Source organism: Bubalus bubalis, chromosome 1 (genome assembly GCF_019923935.1).
Source record: "Bubalus bubalis isolate 160015118507 breed Murrah chromosome 1, NDDB_SH_1, whole genome shotgun sequence".
In the NCBI taxonomy this organism is placed as follows: domain Eukaryota; kingdom Metazoa; phylum Chordata; class Mammalia; order Artiodactyla; family Bovidae; genus Bubalus; species Bubalus bubalis.
In genome coordinates, this window is record NC_059157.1 from 111,153,649 (window position 1) to 111,172,804 (window position 19,156).

General features: G+C 35.4%; 1 protein-coding gene across 6 annotated transcripts in view; it reads left to right on the forward strand.

The window, feature by feature from the left end:
* The window catches only part of STXBP5L (syntaxin binding protein 5L), a 447,507-nt gene that overhangs the window by 317,134 nt on the left and 111,217 nt on the right, over positions 1 to 19,156 (forward strand). For all 6 annotated transcript variants that reach the window (XM_044942363.2, XM_044942382.2, XM_044942371.2 and 3 more), the window contains exons 17-19: positions 624 to 793; positions 1,618 to 1,743; positions 17,172 to 17,323. In XM_044942363.2, the coding sequence (XP_044798298.2) occupies positions 624 to 793; positions 1,618 to 1,743; positions 17,172 to 17,323 (448 nt within the window). The remainder of the gene's footprint in view (positions 1 to 623; positions 794 to 1,617; positions 1,744 to 17,171; positions 17,324 to 19,156) is intronic.

Genomic DNA, 19,156 nt, shown 5'->3' on the forward strand with positions numbered 1-19,156 from the left:
CTTAGCTTTAAAGAAAGGGTTTTGGATAACCTTTTTATTCCAATTTAAATTGTCATATTTTTTTCATTAAGCAATTCTGACCAAGCTAATGAAATTATATAAGAGCTAAACTAATAAACAAAATATGGAATTTATTTTGGAAAATTACACTGAATTAATTCAAAGTCAAGATTGAATGAATTTTTTAAATCTAAAAAGTTTTGTACAAATAACAGTTTGTAAGTGTGTTGTCTGTGTGTAAATACACATACACATCCAATTTAGTTTCTTTCATTGGACTAACCAGACCAATTTCTCCTTTTATTTTATCATATGTGGAATTGTAATTTATACTTTATCTTAAGGAATATTTATTATATAGAAAATTTATCTCCGCCAGTAGGTATTTTTCTTGAAATTCTAAAGAATTAAACACATTTTACATTTTTTGTGAACGCCATTGATTATTTTATGTAATTTACTATTTAATTCAGTTTAGGGTATCTCTACTATTAATTGAAATTGAACTAGTTAATCTGAACAAATAATAATTACCAACAACTACCAGATATTTTAATATGACTATCAGTATTATTATTATGACAACCTAGACTAAATCAAAACTTGATTTTTCTTTTTTTAAGTCATTAGAGGTACGACTGCAGTATGATATTGAAGATAGTATTACCCCAGAACCAGAAACAAGTCCTCCATTTCCAGATCTTTCATCCCAGCTTCCTTCAAGGAGTCTTTCTGGGAGCACTAACACTGTGGCTAGTGAAGGAGTAACAAAGGACAGTATCCCATGCCTCAGGTAAGAGTTGCTGCCAAATTTTAAAATAACTTTACATATTGTGTAATTCTTTGAAACTTGCCAAATGAAATATCCTCTTTTATTAAGTTGTTGTCAAGTGGTCTACAGTCCACCAAGAGGTACCTTGGTCTTTTTAAGGACTATCTATGAAAAGAGCCCAGTATTTTTATTCTTAATTAATAATTAATACATTTCCTTCCCTGAAGGACCCTAAAGAAAACACAGCTTTGATAGAGAAGGCTACAGGTGGAGCAAATTTAGAGAGCAAGAGCAGAATTCAGGTTTTGAATACATTGAACTCAAGTTGGGTTGTAGATTAATGGTCATAGTTCTTATTGTCATGCATTATAACTTACCCATATGTAACAAATATTGTGTAAGAAAAATAATTAAATAATAAAAATAATTTAAAATACTACTATCAAAAGAGGAAAAGGAACTAATGAAGTCCAGTGAAGTTCTAGATCTGACTGACTGAAAAGCTACTTCAAGGAAAGGTTAAGAAATCACAAGTTGAGAAATCATTTTGATATTTGGCAAAACTAATACAATTATGTAAAGTTTAAAAATAAAATAAAATTTAAAAAAAAGAAAAAAGAAAACAATGATAATAAAAAAAAAATGTAGTCACACACAAAAAAAAGAAATCACAAGTGGCTTGGTGTATTTTGAGAAAGCTAGAAGATATTGTTTACCTGCATGATGTCCTCAGTGCCTGGTATGGTATATTTCTGTAGGAAGATTATTGTTATGAATTCTGAAAATAAGCATGAGCATATGTATTTGAACTATATATGATGCAATTATTTTTTCTGTTTTTCCAGTGTTAAGACACGACCAGTGCGGATGCCTCCGGGATATCAAGCAGAACTTGTTATTCAGTTGGTGTGGGTGGATGGTGAACCTCCACAGCAGATTACTAGCCTTGCTGTGAGCTCAGCGTATGGAATGTAAGTAGTTAAACATTCTAATTTATATAATTTATCTAATATGTTTGATACATTAAATGTTTCTTTTAAAATACTTAAGTCCTAAAAGTGGAAAGAAACCCTTGCCTCAATTTTTAGTAGGTTGAAAATTGTATAAGAAAATAGTAATTTAAACATAAATTGTGGTTAAATGTTCTTTCTTGGTGTCAAACTTGCACTAGTATCTCTCTCCACTTTTAGTGTTGGGAGGCTGTTAAGATATTATCACATTCATACATTTTTATTTGTTTTGTGTTTTCTATCCTTTCACTCTTTATGTTTCATTTTGGATACTTTCTTCTGACTTATCTTTAAAAGTTCACCAGTTCTTCAGTGGTATCTAATCTAATGGTAGATTCACCCATGGAGTTGAATTTCAGTTCTTTTTTAGCTCTAGACCTTCCACTTAGTTCTTTTTAAAGTTTTTTGTTATCTTCATATCACTCTTCTATTTCCTTGAACATGTTGAATATAGTTACTTTAAATATGTGTGACAGCGGGTGCTCTGTAATAATGTAGAGGGGTGGGATGGGGTTAGAGAGTGGGAGGAGGTTCAAGGGGGAGGAGACATATGTATACTTATGGCTGATTCAAGTTGTTGTATGGCAGAAGCCAATACAACATGGTGAAGCAATTAAAAAAAATATGCTTGATAACTAGCTTATCATTTGTCTTGGGTTTGGGTCACATTATACTGTCATCATATAACTTAGGTTTGCCTTTTGGTTTTGTTTTATTGAACATTCTATACCACTATATATGTGTGTGTGTGTGTGTAACACACACAACTATTATAGAGATAATTTGAGGTTCTAAATGATGTTTTCATCCTCTAGAAAGTATTATTTATTTCTCTGACTGACTAAGCTAATAGACAGTATAGAAAGCTCAGACAGGATAATCCAATCAGACATCCTATCTTTGACAGTTGGATTGTATTCATTTAAGCACTAATTTAGTTCTAATTAATTCTTATTCCTAGTTTGTACCCTGCATAAACATTGTACCAAATTCCGCTCCCATCAGCAGTGTTTGAGGATACCTGATTCCCTACAACCTTTCTAACAGCAGTGTATAACCAAATGTCATTTTGTTAAGTAAAAGGAAGTTTATTATTATAATATTAGCACTTTCCTTGTATCTTAAATGAAACCAAACATCTTTTTTTCTCTAGTGACATTTCTGTGTATATTCTTTGTCCATTTTTTTTGCAGATTTATCATTTTTTTTGTAGATTTGTGAAAAATGTTTACGTGGTAAGGAAGTTAGCTTTCTCTGTGATGAAACCTACAGATATTTTCCTTGGTTTTGTTTATGATTTTGATTAGGATTTTTATTTCAAGCAAAAATTTAAAAAATATTTAAGTAATTCTGTTTTTTGTTTTTTTTTCTTTTCTGGCTCTGGGTTTTGTGTCATACTTAAAAAAGCCTTTCTCACTTCAAGATCATGAAGTATACTATCTTATATATTTATTGCTTTAATATATTTAAGTCTTTATCCAGAGTTTATTTTGGTATGAGACATGAAATAGGAATTACACTTTATTTCTTACCTGATGACTAAGAGTTATGCCAATACCACTTACTGAATATTTCATCTTGCCCTTCTAAATTTGGAGTCATCTTTTTTCAAATTAATACATTTATATACCTATATACACACACATGCATTGGGCTTCCCAAGTGGTGCTAGTGGTAAAGAACCCTCCTGACAATGAAGACGACAAAAGATACACAGGTTCAATTTCTGGGTTGGGAAGATCCCCTGGAGAAGGGCGTGGCAACCCACTCCAGTATTCTTGCCTGAAGAATCCCATGGACAGAGGAGCCTGACAGGCTACAGTCCATAGGGTCGCAAAGAGTCAGACACAATTGAAATGACTTAGCACACATGCATATATATAGCACTGTTTCTATATACCCAGTCTGCCCCTAAACTAAGTCTCATGAGCTCCAAGAGAACTTGGAGCCAGCTGAAAGGGCAATGACCTGAAAACAATCTTGTGTTCTTAGAGGTTTAGGGGTGTGTGTAAAAGATGTATGTGAATATAGATATTGGGAGTTTGCTCTTGACTGAAAAATCCTTTGATAGGAAAGCTGGCAGGAACAGCCCAGGGATGAGGGGAGGAAAGGAAGGTAGTGTGGGACAGCTATAATGCTAATCATTTGATATGGCCAGAATATATGCTCATCCTCTAACCCACATGGTTACTAGGAAGATGGCTGAGCTCAAACCATTTTCAGGGTTCCCTGTTTGAGAGATTGACCTGCAAAGCAAGGGGAGGCCAAAATTAAGAGCTATGAAGGTATATTGCTAGGTTCAGGCAAATTGCTGAAAGCTGTTAGAATAAATAAGTCAGAGAGCATGTGTCCCTTGTTCAGTAACTGGGGGTGGGGTGACAGTCACTCCAAAGCCTCTAAAGAGCCTGTACTTGTAGGCTTTGAGAAAGCTTGGACACCTGCCTCATGAACACTCAACTGCCAAAACACTTGAGGCATCCATGTAAATTCCACCAAAGTTTTAAGAAATAAGTAACAACAGTATTTATTTTCTTTCTGAGAACTTGTGAAAGAAAAAGTGACATACATCTCATCTTATGCGGCCAACATAATGACGTCAAAACTTGAAAAGGGATTGGATCAAGATGGCAGAGTAGAAGGTTTAGAGTTCACCTCACCCCCGCAAACAACTAAAAAATTTACCTACGTGTGGAACAAGTCTCATGGAACTGGAGACTGACCAAAGTAGTCCTATACAACAAAGGTGCAAGAAAGATTTCCATGTAACTAGGTAGGATGGAAAAAAGTCAAAGGGTTGGGACCTCCACCTTGGGATCTGAAAGGATGAAAAGTCTGCATGCATAGACACATCCCTTGGGGAGTAAGCAGGTCAAGCCACAGACTGGAAATCCCAGCCCTATATAAAGGAAACAAGCCCTCTTGGCTGCAAGGAGACTGGCTGCCAAAACTAAATCAAGAAGATAAATAATTTGAACAGACTGATCACCAGAAGTGAAGTAGAATCTGTAGTAATAATAAAAAAAAAAATAAACTCCCTGCAGAAGAAGTTCAGGACGGGATGGCTTTAATAGGGAATTCTAGCAAAATTACAAAGAAGAACTTGTTTCTGTTCTTCTCAAACTGTTATAAAAAAACTGAAGAGGAAGGAATGCTCCCAAATTCATTCTATGAAGCCACCATCACCCCAATACCAAAACCAGCCAAAAACACTACGAAACTAGAAAATCATAGGCCAATCTTTTTGATGAATATAGGTGCAAAAATCCTCAACAAACTGTCAGCATACCAAATCCAGCAATATATTAAAAGGATCAAGCACCATGATCAAGTTGAATTCATTCCAGAGTCATAGGATGGTTCAATATATACAACTCAATCTGTACAATATACCACATTAACAAAAAGACAAAACCCACATGATCATCTCTATACAGAAAAAGCATTTGACAAAATTCAATATTCATCTATGATAAAAACTCTCCACGTGGTATAGAGGGAATATATGTCAATGACATAAGCCCATTTATGACAAACCCATAGCTAGCATAATACTTAATGGTGAAAAGCTAAAAGCCTTCCCATTAAATTCAGGAAGCAGATGAGGTTACCTACTCTCACCACTTCTATTCAACATAGGATTGGAAGTCCTAGCCACGGCAATCAGATGAGAAAGAAAAGGTATCCAGATTGAAAGGGGAGAGTTAAAACTGTCACTATTTGCACCTGATATGATACTCTAAGTATACACCCCCAAACTATTAGAACAAATGTATTCAGCAGGGTCATAGGATACAAGATTAATATACAGAAATTTGTTGCATTTGTATACACTAATAATGAAATATCAGAAAAGTAAAAGAAAAAATCCCCTTTAAAATTGCATTAAAAAAAAAAAAAAAAAAAACCTAAGGACTAAACATAACCGAAGAGGTGAAATACCTAGATGCTGAAAGTATAAAACATTGAGAGAGAAAATTGAAGATGATTCAGAGAAACAGAAATATACTCTATGCTCTTGGATTGGAAGAATTAATATTTTTAAAATGGTCATACTGCCCAGAACAGTCTACAGATTAAATGCAATCTCTATTAAAATATCTATGATATTCTTCAAAGAACTAATATAAATAATCCTAAGATTTATATGGAACCAGAAGAGACTCATAATTGTCAAAACATTCCTGAGGGGGGAAAAAAATCAAAGCATAATGCTTCTGGTTTCTATACTATACTATAAAGCTACTGTGATCAACACAGTGTGGTATTAACTCAAAAACAGACATATAGAACAATGGAACACAATAAAGAGCTCAGAAATAAACCCTTGCATTTGTGGTCAATTAATCTATGACAAAGGAGGCAAGAATATACAAGAGAAAAGACAGTTTCTTCAGCAAGTGGTGTTGGGAAAGCTGAACAGTTGCATGTAAAACAATGAAATAGAACATTCCTTCACACCACATACAAAAATAAACTTAACAAGTTTAAAATACCTAAATGTTAGTTTATGACACCATTAAATTCCTAGAAGTGAACATAGAGAAAACTTTCTTTGACATAAATTGTAGCAATGTTTTCTTTGTTTAGTTTCCTAGGGCAAAAGCAATCAAAGCAAATGTAAAAGCTTTTGCATAGGAAAGAGAATCATCAAAATAATGAAAGACACCCTATGTAATGGGAGAAAATATTTGCATACTATGCCTCTGACTAAGGGTTAATATCCAAAATGTACAAACAGCTCATAAACTAAAAACAAAAAAAAAAAAACAAAGAATCCAATTTATAAAGATGGGAAGATCTAAAAAGACATTTTTCCAAAGAAGACATATAGATAGCTAACAGGCATATGAAAAGATGCTCAACACTGTTGATCTTTAGAGAAATGCAAATCAAAACCGCAATGAGGTAGCACCTCATCCTAGTCAGAATGCCTTTTATCAGAAAAATCCACAAACTGATATTGGAGGAGATGTGGAGAAAAGAGAATCCTCTTACACTATTGGTGAGAATGTAAATTGGTGCTGTTGCTATTGAGTGTTGTATGGAGGTTTCTTAGAAAACGAAAAGTAGAACTACCACATGATCCAGCAACTCCACTCCTGGGGATGTATGCAGAAACAGTGAAAACTCTACTTTGTAAAGATACTTGCACACCAGTGTTGACAGCAGCACTGTTTACAATAGCCAAGACATGAAAGCCACTCAAATGCCTGTCAGTAGATGAGTGACTTGAAAAGATGTGGTACCGTGGATATTGCTCAGCCATAAAAAAGAATGAAATATTGCCATTTGCAGCAATATGGATGAGCCTAGAGAATATTATGCTTAGTGAAATAAGTTAGAGAAAGACAAATATATATGATACCCCTAATGTTCTGGAATCTAAAAAAAAAAATACAAATGAATCTATATACAAAAAATACTCACAGCAATAGAAAGCAAATGTATGGTTGCCAAAGCGTAGAGGGAAGAGGGAGGATCAAATTAGGAGAATGGGATTAACAAACCCAACTACTATATATAAAATAGATAAGCATCAAGGTTCTTGCTGTATACTGCTTGGAATTATATACAGTATCTTATAATAACCTATAATGGAATATAATCTACAAAAACCCAAATCACCATGCTGAAACTAATACAATATTGTAAAGTGACTATACTTGAACTTAAAAATGTTAAAACTTACAAAATAAAATCTTGAAAAGGGCATTAAGTGAAAATTACAAGTTCATATCATGCATAATATGGCATGGCATCCAGTCTCATCAGTTCAGTTCAGTCACTCAATCGTGTCCGACTCTTTGTGATGACATGAACCACAGTATACCAGACCTCCCTGTCCATCACCAGCTCCCGGAGTCCACCCAAACCCATGTCCATTGTGTCGGTGATGCCATCCAACCATCTCATCCTCTGTCGTCCCCTTCCCCTCCTGCCCTCAATCTTTCCCAGCATCAGGGTCTTTTCAAATGAGTCAGCTCTAAAGTATTGGAGTTTCAGCTTCAACATTAGTCCTTCCAATGAACTCAGGACTGATCTCCTTTAGGATGGACTGGTTGGATCTCATTGCAGTCCAAGGGACTCTCAAGAGTCTTTTCCAACACCACAGTTCAAAAGCATCAATTCTTCGGCGCTCAGCTTTCTTTTTAGTCCAACTCTCACATCCATACATGACCACTGGAAAACCATAGCCTTGACTAGATGGACCTTTGTTGGCAAAGTAATGTCTCTGCTTTTGAATATGTTGTCTAGGTTGGTCATAACTTTCCTTCCAAGGAGCAAGTGTATTTTAATTTCATGGCTGCAGTCACCATCTGCAGTGATTTTGGAGCCCAGAAAAATAAAGTCTGACACTGTTTCCCCATCTATTTCCCATGAAGTAATGGGACCAGATGCCATGATCTTCGTTTTCTAAATGTTGAGCTTTAAGCCAACTTTTTCACTCTCCTCTTTCACTTTCATCAAGAAGCTCTTTAGTTCTTCCTCACTTTCTGCCATAAGGGTGGTGTCATCTGCATATCTGAGGTTATTGATATTTCTCCTGGCAATCTTGATTCCAGCTTGTGCTTCCTTCAGCACAGCATTTCTCATGATGTACTCTGCGTATAAGTTAAATAAGCAGGATGACAATATACAGCCTTGATATACTCCTTTTCCTATTTGGAACCAGTCTGTTGTTCCATGTCCAGTTCTAACTGTTGCTTCCTACCTGCATAGAGGTTTCTCAAGAGGCAGGTCAGGTGGTCTGGTATTCTCATCACTTTCAGAATTTTCCACAGTTTATTGTGATCCACACAGTCAAAGGCTTTGGCATAGTCAACAAAGCAGAAATAGATGTTTTTCTGGAACTCTCTTGCTTTTTCAGTGATCCAGTAGATGTTGGCAATTTGATCTCTGGTTCCTCTGCCTTTTCTAAAACCAGTTTGAACATCTGGAAGTTCATGGTTCACATACTGTGGAAGCCTGGCTTGGAGAATTTTGAACACTACTTTGCTAGCGTGTGAGATGAGTGCAATTGTGCGGTAGTCTGAGCATTCTTTTGCATTTCCTTTTTTGGGGATTGGAATGAAAACTGACCTTTTCCAGTCCTGTGGCCACTGCTGAGTTTTCCAAATTTGCTGACATACTGAGTGCAGCAGTTTCACAGCATCATCTTTTAGAATTTGAAATTGCTCAACTGGAATTCCATCGCCTCCACTAGCTTTTTTCGTAGTGATGCTTCCTAAGGCCCACCTGACTTCACATTCCAGGATGTCTGGCTCTAGGTATGTGGGAATGATCACACATTCGTGATTATCTGGGTCATGAAGATCTCTTTTGTACAGTCTTCTGTGTATTCTTGCCACCTCTTTTAATATCTTCTGCCTGTGTTAGGTCCATACCATTTCTATCATATATTGTGCCCATCAAGAGATCTGTAGTCTTTCCCATTCTATTGTTTTCCTCTATTTCTTTTCATTGATCACTGAGGAAGGTTTTCTTATCTCTCCTTGCTGTTCTTTGGAACTATGCATTCAAATGGGTATATCTTTCCTTTTCTCCTTTGCCTTGATCTTCTCTTCTTTTCTCAGCTATTTGTCAAGGCTCCGCAGACAACCATTTTGCCTTTTTGTATTTCTTTTTCTTGGGGATGGTCTTGATCACTGCCTTCTCTACAATGTCATGAACCTCTGTCCACAGTTCAAGGACTCTGTCTATCAGATCTAATCCCTTAAATCTATTTGTCACTTCCACTGAATAATTGTAAGGGATTTGATTAGGTCAAAATGGTTTAGTGGTTTTTCCTACTTTCTTCGGTTTAAGTCTGAATTTTGCAATAAGGAATTCATGATCTGAGCACAGTCAGCTCCTGATCTTGTTTTTGCTGACTGTATAGAGCTTCTCCATCTTTGGTTGCAAAGAATATAATCCATCTGATTTCAGTGTTGACCATCTGGTGATGTCCATGTGTAGAGTCTTCTTTTGTGTTGTTGGAAGAGGGTGTTTGCTATGACCAGTGGATTCTGTTGGCAAAACTCTGTTAGCCTTTGCCCTACTTAATTTTGGACTCCAGGGTCAAACTTGCATGTTACTCCAGGTATTTCTTGACTTCCTACTTTTGCATTTCAGTCCCCTATAATGAAAAGGACATCTTTTTGGGGTGTTAGAACCAGAAGATCTGGAACTAGACCTAGAAAGGTTCATAGAACCACTCAACTTCAGCTTCTTCAGCATTACTGGTTGAGGCATAGACTTGGATTACTGTGTTAATGAATGATTTGGCCTGGAAAGGAACAGAGATCATTCTGGTGGATAGGTCTGACAAAATGTGGTCCACTGGAGAAGGGAATGGCAAACCACTTCAGTATTCTTGCCTTGAAAACCCCATAAACAGTATGAAAAGTCAAAAAGATAGGACACTGAAAGATGAACTCCCCAGGTTGGTAGGTGCCCCATATGCTGCTGGAGATGAGTGGAGAAATAACTCCAGAAAGAATGAAGAGATACAGCCAAAGGAAAAACAGTGCCCAGTTGTTGATGTGACTGGTGATGGAAATAAAGTCCAATGCTGTAGAGAATAATATTGCATAGGAACCTGGAATGTTAGGTCCATGAATCAAGGTAAATTAGAAGTGGTCAAACAGGAGATGCAAGAGTGAACATCAACATTTTAGGAATCAGTGATTTAAAATGGACTGGAATGGGCAAATTTAACTCAGATGACCATTATATCTACTACTGTGGGCAAGAATCCCTTAGAAGAAATGGAGTAGCCCTCATAGTCAACAAAAGTGTCTGAAATTCAGTTCTTGGGTGAAGTCTCAAAAATGACAAAATGATCTCTGTTTAGTTCCAAGGCAATGGAATGTTACTCAGCCATAAAAAGGAATACATTTGAGTCAGTCCTAGTGAGGTGGGTGAACCTAGAGCCTATTATACAATGAAGTAAGTCAGAAAGAGAAAAACAATTGTATACTAAAATATATATATGGAATCTAGAAAGATGGTACTGATGAACCTATTTGCAGAGCAGCAGTGGAGACACAGACATTGAGAACAGAATTATGGTGACAGCTGACAGTAGGAAGAGAGAGTAACATGGAAACATACATTACTGTAAATAAAATAGATAGCCAGTGGAAATTTGCTGTATGACTCAGGGAACTCAAACTGGGGCTCAATAACAACCTAGAGGGGTGAGATGGGGAGAGGGGTGAGAGGGATGTTCAAGTATGAGGGGACATGGGTGAACCTATGGCTGATTCATGTTGACTTTTGGTAGAAACAAATGTAATACTGTAAAGCAATTATCTTTCAATTAAAAATAAATAAATCAAGACAGTAGCATTATTTGTGATGGCAGTATTATAATATCCCCAAACTACAAACAAATAACTGGAGTAGATGAATAAACTGTATTATATTAATTTCTCTGGCAATGAAAATGAACTTCATTTACATGTAACTGTAATATTAGATGCTCAAAATTCTCCAAGCCAGGCTTCAGCAATATGTGAACCATGAACTTCCTGATGTTCAAGCTGGTTTTAGAAAAGGCAGAGGAACCAGAGATCAAATTGCCAACATCTACTGGATCACTGAAAAAGCAAGAGAGTTCCAGAAAAACATCTATTTCTGCTTTGTTGACTATGCCAAAGCCTTTGACTGTGTGGATCACAATAAACTGTGGAAAATTCTGAAAGAGACGGGAATACCAGACCACCTGACCTGCCTCTTGAGAAATGTGTATGCAGGTCAGGAAGCAACAGTTAGAACTGGACATGGAACAACAGACTGGTTCCAAATAGGAAAAGGAGTTCATCAAGGCTGTATATTGTCACCCTGTTTATTTAACTTATATGCAGAGTACATCATGAGAAACGCTGGACTGGAAGAAACACAAACTGGAATCAAGATTGCTGGGAGAAATATCAATAACCAATAATATCAAATATCAATAAGAAATATGCAGATGACACCACCCTTATGGCAGAAAGTGAAGAGGAACTCAAAAGCCTCTTGATAAAAGTGAAAGTGGAGAGTGAAAAAGTTGGCTTAAAGCTCAACATTCAGAAAACGAAGATCATGGCATCCGGTCCCACCACTTCATGGGAAATAGATGGGGAAACAGTGGAAACAGTGTCAGACTTTATTTTTCTGGGCTCCAAAATCACTACAAATGGTGACTGCAGCCATGAAATTAAAAGATGCTTACTCCTTGGAAGGAAAGTTATGACCAACCTAGATAGCATATTCAAAAGCAGAAACATTACTTTGCCAACAAAGGTCCGTCTAGTCAAGGCTATGGTTTTTCCTGTGGTCATGAATGGATGTGAGAGTTGGACTGTGAAGAAGGCTGAGCGCCAAAGAATTGATGCTTTTGAACTGTGGTGTTGGAGAAGACTCTTGAGAGTCCCTTGGACTGCAAGGAGATCCAACCAGTCCATTCTGAAGGAGATCAGCCCTGGGATTTCTTTGGAAGGAATGATGCTAAAGCTGAAACTCGAGTACTTTGGCCACCTCATGCGAAGAGTTGACTCATTGGAAAAGACTCTGATGCTGGGAAGGATTGGGGGCAGGAGGAGAAGGGGACGCCAGAGGATGAGATGGCTGGATGGCATCGCTGACTCGATGGACGTGAGTCTGAGTGAACTCCGGGAGTTGGTGATGGACAGGGAGGCCTGGCGTGCTGCGATTCATGGGGTCGCAAAGAGTCGGACACGACTGAGTGACTGATCTGATCTGATAATATTAGAAAAAAGTGAAACATTTATCAAAAAGTAAAACTGACTTTCGGTATGCTATGCTATGCTAAGTCACTTCAGTTGTGTCTGACTCTGTGCGACCCCATAGATGGCAGCCCACCAGGCTCCCCCGTCCCTGGGATCTCCAGGCAAGAACACTGGAGTGGGTTGCCATTTCCTTCTCCAATGCATGAAAGTGAAAAGTGAAAGTGAAGTTGCTCAGTCGCGTCAGACTCTTAGCGACCCCATGGATTGCAGCCTAACAGGCTCCTCCGTCCATGGGATTTTCCAAGCAAGAGTACTGGAGTGGGGTGCCTTTGCCTTTTCCGTATTGCTTTCAGTATAAGAAGTCAGATTTGGGGAGACAGAAGTAATAATCAGGAGAAGCACAAGTCAACTGCTGGTAATATTCTATTTCTTGATGTAGTGATAATTACGTGAGGTTGTTCACTTTGTGATAACTAAGTGTTCAATTTATGGGTGTTATACTTGAATTAAAGAGTAAAATATGCGCTGTTTTTCACATGAGTAATTTTATTTCTAGAAATTTATCGCCTAAATATACTCTATTTGAGTGTAACTAAATCATAAAGGATATTCATTGTTGCATCGTTAATAGCAATGGCCTATGGCTTCCTCGAGTTCAGGCTGGTGAGTTGGAGTCCTCACTCTGGTTTGGCTGCATTTTCTGGTCTCACCAGTTCAGGGCTAGGACTGTGACACTAGGTTGGAGATGATGCCCTCAAAATGTGGACTGACTGGCCGCTGGGTCAGGAAGCACACAGGTCTATTTTGGTAGTAATTTAATTAAATATTTATTAATATTAAAAACTGTATGAAGGTATTAACATTTATGAAAAAAATTTTTACCAAGTATGCAATATGAGTTTTGACAAATATACATGACAGTGTAAGTTATGTAAACACCAACAGACTAATTTTATAAACACTATTCATCACCTCAAAAGTTCCCTTGTGCCCTTTTATTACCTGTCACTACTTGGCCCTGTAAAACCACTGATTTGCTTTCTGTCACCATATTTTTACATATATTATAATTTTATATAAATAGAAGCATAAATTATTTTGTTTTCTTCCACTTAGCATAATGCTTTTGTGATTTATCTGTGTTATTAATAATATTTGTGACTTGTTCATTTTCATTGCTGCATAATATTCCATTAGGTGGATATAAAAAAATGTGTTGTATCTATTAACCATTGATGGAAATGTGGGTTTTTTCCAGTTTGGGACTATTAAGAATAAATCGACTATTAGCATTCAAGTAAAAGTGCTTATGTAACATTTATTTGTATTTTCATGGGTAAATAAGAGCAGAATTTCTCAGTCATGTGTTAAGTATATATTTATGAGACAGAATTAACTGTTTTATAAAGAGGTTATATCATTTTGCATTTCTCTGAGAATGTATGAGGGTTTTGGTTTTACCACCTACCTGTCAACAGTGCATAGTGTTGATCTTTTCAGTTTTATCTACTCTGATGGGTTCAGTGGTATCTAATTTATGTATTCCTGGTAACTAATTATGGTTGGCATCTTTCAAGTGCTATTTTCACATTTGTGCATGTTGTTTAACATGTGAAACATCTGTTTATATCTTTTGCCTACTTTTTAAATCAAATTATCTTATTATTACTGGGAGTTCTGTGAATATTCTGAATAAGAAATGTATTTACCACATTCATGTTTTCCTCAACCTTCTTGAATATCTGGAATATTTTCCAAAGCATTTTTAACATCCTTTTCTGCCAATTTTACCATCTATTTTACTTCTAGATATGTTTCTGTTGATTTATTTTTCCCCGAGTATCAGTCTTTTTCTTAATTCTTTATATGCCTACTTATTAATACTTTTCATGTAGTTAACATTGTGAATTTTATATTTATGGTGATATTTTATTGGATTCTTTTCAGTAGTTTTCTGGAAGAAAGTTATGTTACGTAGAATAATTGTTTTTGAGCTTTTTAGGATGGATCCAGAAAAGCCTCTAGTTTATGGCTAATTTATTCCCACTACTGAAGTATCTGTTTTCCCTGTATCTGTTTTCCCATGTATTTGGACATCTCAGCCTTGGATGAGCTTTGCAAAAATTACTCTGTTTTACCTTTTTTAGTAGTTTGCTCCCAAGCCTGGGGTAGTTTTATTTACATGGGTGCACAGATCAGTACCCAGACAAAATCTGAAGAGGGCCATTCTATAAATCTCTGATGTATTCTATCTGTGCTGCTCTCTTCTCTCTGGTATTTTGCCTTATAAATGCTCACTGCTTTTGCTGCATCAGACTCTGATTTCTGTCGCCTCAGTTCAGCAAGACTTCTGATCTGTCCTTTGAGCTTTGGTTTCCTGTGCTCTAGCCTGGGAAATTTCTCCATCTGCTAAGCTAGAACACTTAAACTAGAATGCCTAAAGTTTATTTTGTTATCCTTCTTTCATCTTACTCTGTGTTTCCTATTGACCAGTATGTGAAAACTGTTGTTCAATATATTTTGTTCAGTTTTCTAGTTAAGGTATAAGATTAAATCCAATATCCTTTCAAATAACCATTGCCTCACCTCCCCAAACCTAAGGTATAACTTTCTAGTATTGTTATTTTTAAATTAATTTATTTATTTAAAAATTAATTGGAGGTAGTATTCTTATTTTTAACTCAAAATAAAAATAATTATTTTTGTTGGTGTCATACATTCTAGTTGCTTTTTTTCTCAAAATTGCATTTGGGAATTCTTTTATACCTGTAGGCAGAGGAACTACATTTTAACATTAAAAATTTAAGAGATATTAATTCACTACAATATGTAATACTGTACATAAAGAAATATTAAGATCAATTCAACTTTGTGTGGAAACTTTTCAAAGTACTTTAATAACATTTCTGATTTGATGCTCATAAAAGCTCTGAACTAGATAAATCTAACATTGTAATTCTCATTACAAAGTAAAGAAACTAAGGCCTGGCAATATTTATTAATTTTTCTCAGTCACATAATCTATAAATGATGAGATGGGATCTTCTGACTCTTACAATGCTTTTTCCAGTTTCCAGAGTCGGTCTTCCTGGAAGATGCAGAACTTTATATAAAACAGCAAAACACCTAGTACGATAGAATTTTTCTTTTCACTTATTGTGAGAAAGGCAGTGAGGAGCAGTAGAAATAACTAGATTTACAGTAGCTGGTGACTCGTCCACAAGATTCAATCGAAGAAAATAACATGGAATTGAAAGGTTGTTGTTGAATCACGCGAATACACTGGGATTCTTGGCCCCCAGAGGAGAAGAATTCAATCCAGGGCCAGAGACAAGACTTGATTGCTTGGAGCTTTTGTGTAATAAAGTTTTATTAAAGTATAAAGGAGATAAAGAAAGCTTCTGACATAGGCATCAGAAGCGGGCAGAAAGAGTACCCTCTTGCTAGTGTTAACAATGAGGTTATATAATCCAAAGAATGTCTGGAGGTTGTAAAGACCTCATCAGACCTACTCCCATAATTTACATTTTAAGATAACACTGTCCTCAGGCAAGATACATCCTTGTAAAGACCAGGTCTACTCCCATAATTAGCATTTTAAGATAACAGAAGGTTTAATCCAAAGACTGTCCTTAGGCAGGATACATTATTGTTATATAATCCTAAGGAATGTGGAGAAAGAAAAAAAGTTTGTCCTTTCTTCCTCCTTGAGAATTCCAGACCCCTCTCTCCTTGGGGACCCCTAGACTCCCTATCAACCTGCCTAGGAAATGACTCTCTCAGAATTATTTAAAGTGAGGAAACAACATGCATAGAACTATTTTATATTTAATTTAGGAAGCAAAAAGCACAGATTTTTCAGCTAGAAGTCTTGTTGTGAATGGAGAAAAAAAGAGTTTAGTATATGCCAACAGAGGAGCCTGGCAGGCTACAGTCCATGGGGTGGCAAAGAGTCAGACATGACCCAGCACAGCACAGTGGTTAAGGTGATCAAAATATCTGCTTGGAAGATCTGTTTTAATTTTAAGGGAGATTTAGTTAAGAAATTAATTCAAATAGTCTCTGTAGTTTAATAAATGGGACAAAATAACAAAAGATTGAGGATGGTATTAAATTTTTATGAATGAAAATTCTGTCTCTCTTCATATCTACCATAGTATCAAAACCTTTGATATATGAAGTTAGTCTTTATATAAAATTTTATGTTAAATATATACTCTATTTAAGAAGAAAACTAATTTGGAACCCCAAAATTATGATTTTATTTGAAAAGGGCATCTAATTGCATACTTAAGTATCTGTAGCTATTAAAGTCTGACATTTCTTGACCTAGTTTCCCCTTCATAGCAAAAAGATTTTCTGCTTTTACAGAAGAATCACATAAAATCAAGTTATTAAAGAACAGGCTGAGTAATCACTACTTATATGAGAAAATATCTGGGAAAACATTATTGCAGGTCATTTCTGGTTTTTTTTGCAGTGGTCCTGGCTATTATACAAGGTTAACCTATCCTATGTAAAAGGCGCCATTTCCTTCATGACTACCAATCACTGCCTGACTTACCCAATCCTAAAGCATTATTTTCCAATAATCATATTTATTTTTTTAATTCGGAGACAAAATAATAATGGTTGATGTGATACATTGTAATTGTATTTTTTTTTTTCTCTCAGAGTTGCATTTGGGAACTGCAATGGGTTGGCTGTGGTGGATTTTATACAGAAGACTGTACTGTTAAGCATGGGGACCATTGACCTGTATAGATCAAGTGACATATACCAACGACAACCACGGTCTCCTCGAAAAAACAAGCAGTTTATTGCAGGTAGGAGATAAAACAAGATGATTATGAACTTATTTAGTTCACCTGTTTTCTTTCCTTTAGATTTCTTGTCTTCTGTGATGCTATTCAAATGCATAGCAGTATAAAATCAGCATAATTTATAATGCCATGTAAGCAAAATTGGGCAGAAATATAGCAAGACTCTGAAAGGGTAAAGAAGTTGTTTAAACTTCAATTTGTTATTAATGTTAGGAAGCATCTCAGTGTTCTTAAATTGAATTCCTAAGAAATAACAAAATAAGACACTATTGAATATAAAAATGCTAAGAAAATTAGTCTCTTTTGTTGAAAAAAACTACTTACGATGGTTGTGTTAAATGGGATAATTTTCTTCTAATATACTATAGCTTTAAAAATGTAACAGTTATTCACCCATTATAATTTTTTAAATTAGCTCCATTTTTTAGCTGTCATTTTTTCTTGTTGGATGGTGACTTTCTTGGAGGTATTTTCACAAATGCAGTAAATGTTAATTAACATTTTACAGTGCTATGAAAGATGATATTTTTCTTGACAGGACAATTATAAAGGAAAATATATAAAGTTATTAAACAAGCCAAAATACTTTCTACATGTAATATCAAACTTTGACATGCCAAGTTATGCAATGTTTTACTGAAATTTCAGTAAATACCCAAATAGTTGGCTTTGTAAACATTGCCAGTATTTTGTATATTTTCTGTCCACTGACATAGTTTAGTTGGTAAAAAAAAAAACTGGTTGAGCTAACTGGTTGAGCTAGACATGCATCTACAGTATTACATATTACATTATACAGTTTCTAAAATTTTCTGTATTTTTAAAATAATCAGTTGAATATTGATACTTTTACTAAATATACCAAGCGAAGACTATTATAAAGTAAAAAAAAAAAAAAAAAAGTACATGATTGTAGGTTTTATTTTTTAAATTGTAAGTGTGCCAAATTTAACATTTGAAAGTGATAATAAGTGAAGTTTCCCTTGGGACTAATAAAAAATTACTTGATATACTGAAATTCTTTCTTTGTTAATCTTTCTTTTGTAAGCCTCAACCCTTTCCAAATTTATAGTCTAGACTCTTTTCAGGAGCACAAAAGTTCTCCTTCAGAATCTGGGTTTTGTTCTTAGGGATCATACATGCACAATTTCTCTATTCTGCCTTTCTTTCAAAAGCCAGTAGTCGTACGAGCAGAACCTGTCTAGTTTTATATTTCTAGCACTCCTTTCAGCAATATTTTGGAGTGCTAGAAATATAAAACTAGACAGGTTCTGCTCCTTCGACTACTGGCTTTTGAAAGAAAAGCAGAATAGAGAAATTGTGCATGCATATACCATGAGATTCCCTCATGATTGAGAAAGAGAAAGTTGATTTTTGAAAGTTTGTGTACTCTATAGATATTAGGGGAAAGTAAGCACTGTTTGTCTGCTGAAACACTAATTCAATCAGAAAAGCTGTGGATCTTAAGACAGTTTCTAAGTTACTTGCTGGAAATACACTGTGGAATGACAAAGTGTGTATTTTGACAAGAGATAATTCAATTATCATTTAATTTAAACTTACTGAGCCTCAAAAATTATGATTGGAACTCAGAATTTTAATGATTCAAAAATTGGGAAAAACTGGGATGAAGTAAACTATGCTTGTATTTAGTTATATAATGAGTACTCACTTTGTTATTTAAAAAAAAAAAAACAATCTAAACTCCTTAGGCTTTCTTGTTAATACTGAAAATTAAAGACAACCATTTTTATATTTATGACATAACATAAAATTATTTATAAGCTAAATAAGTTTACTATGTAAAATGCATGTAAGAGAAATGCCATTTATTTT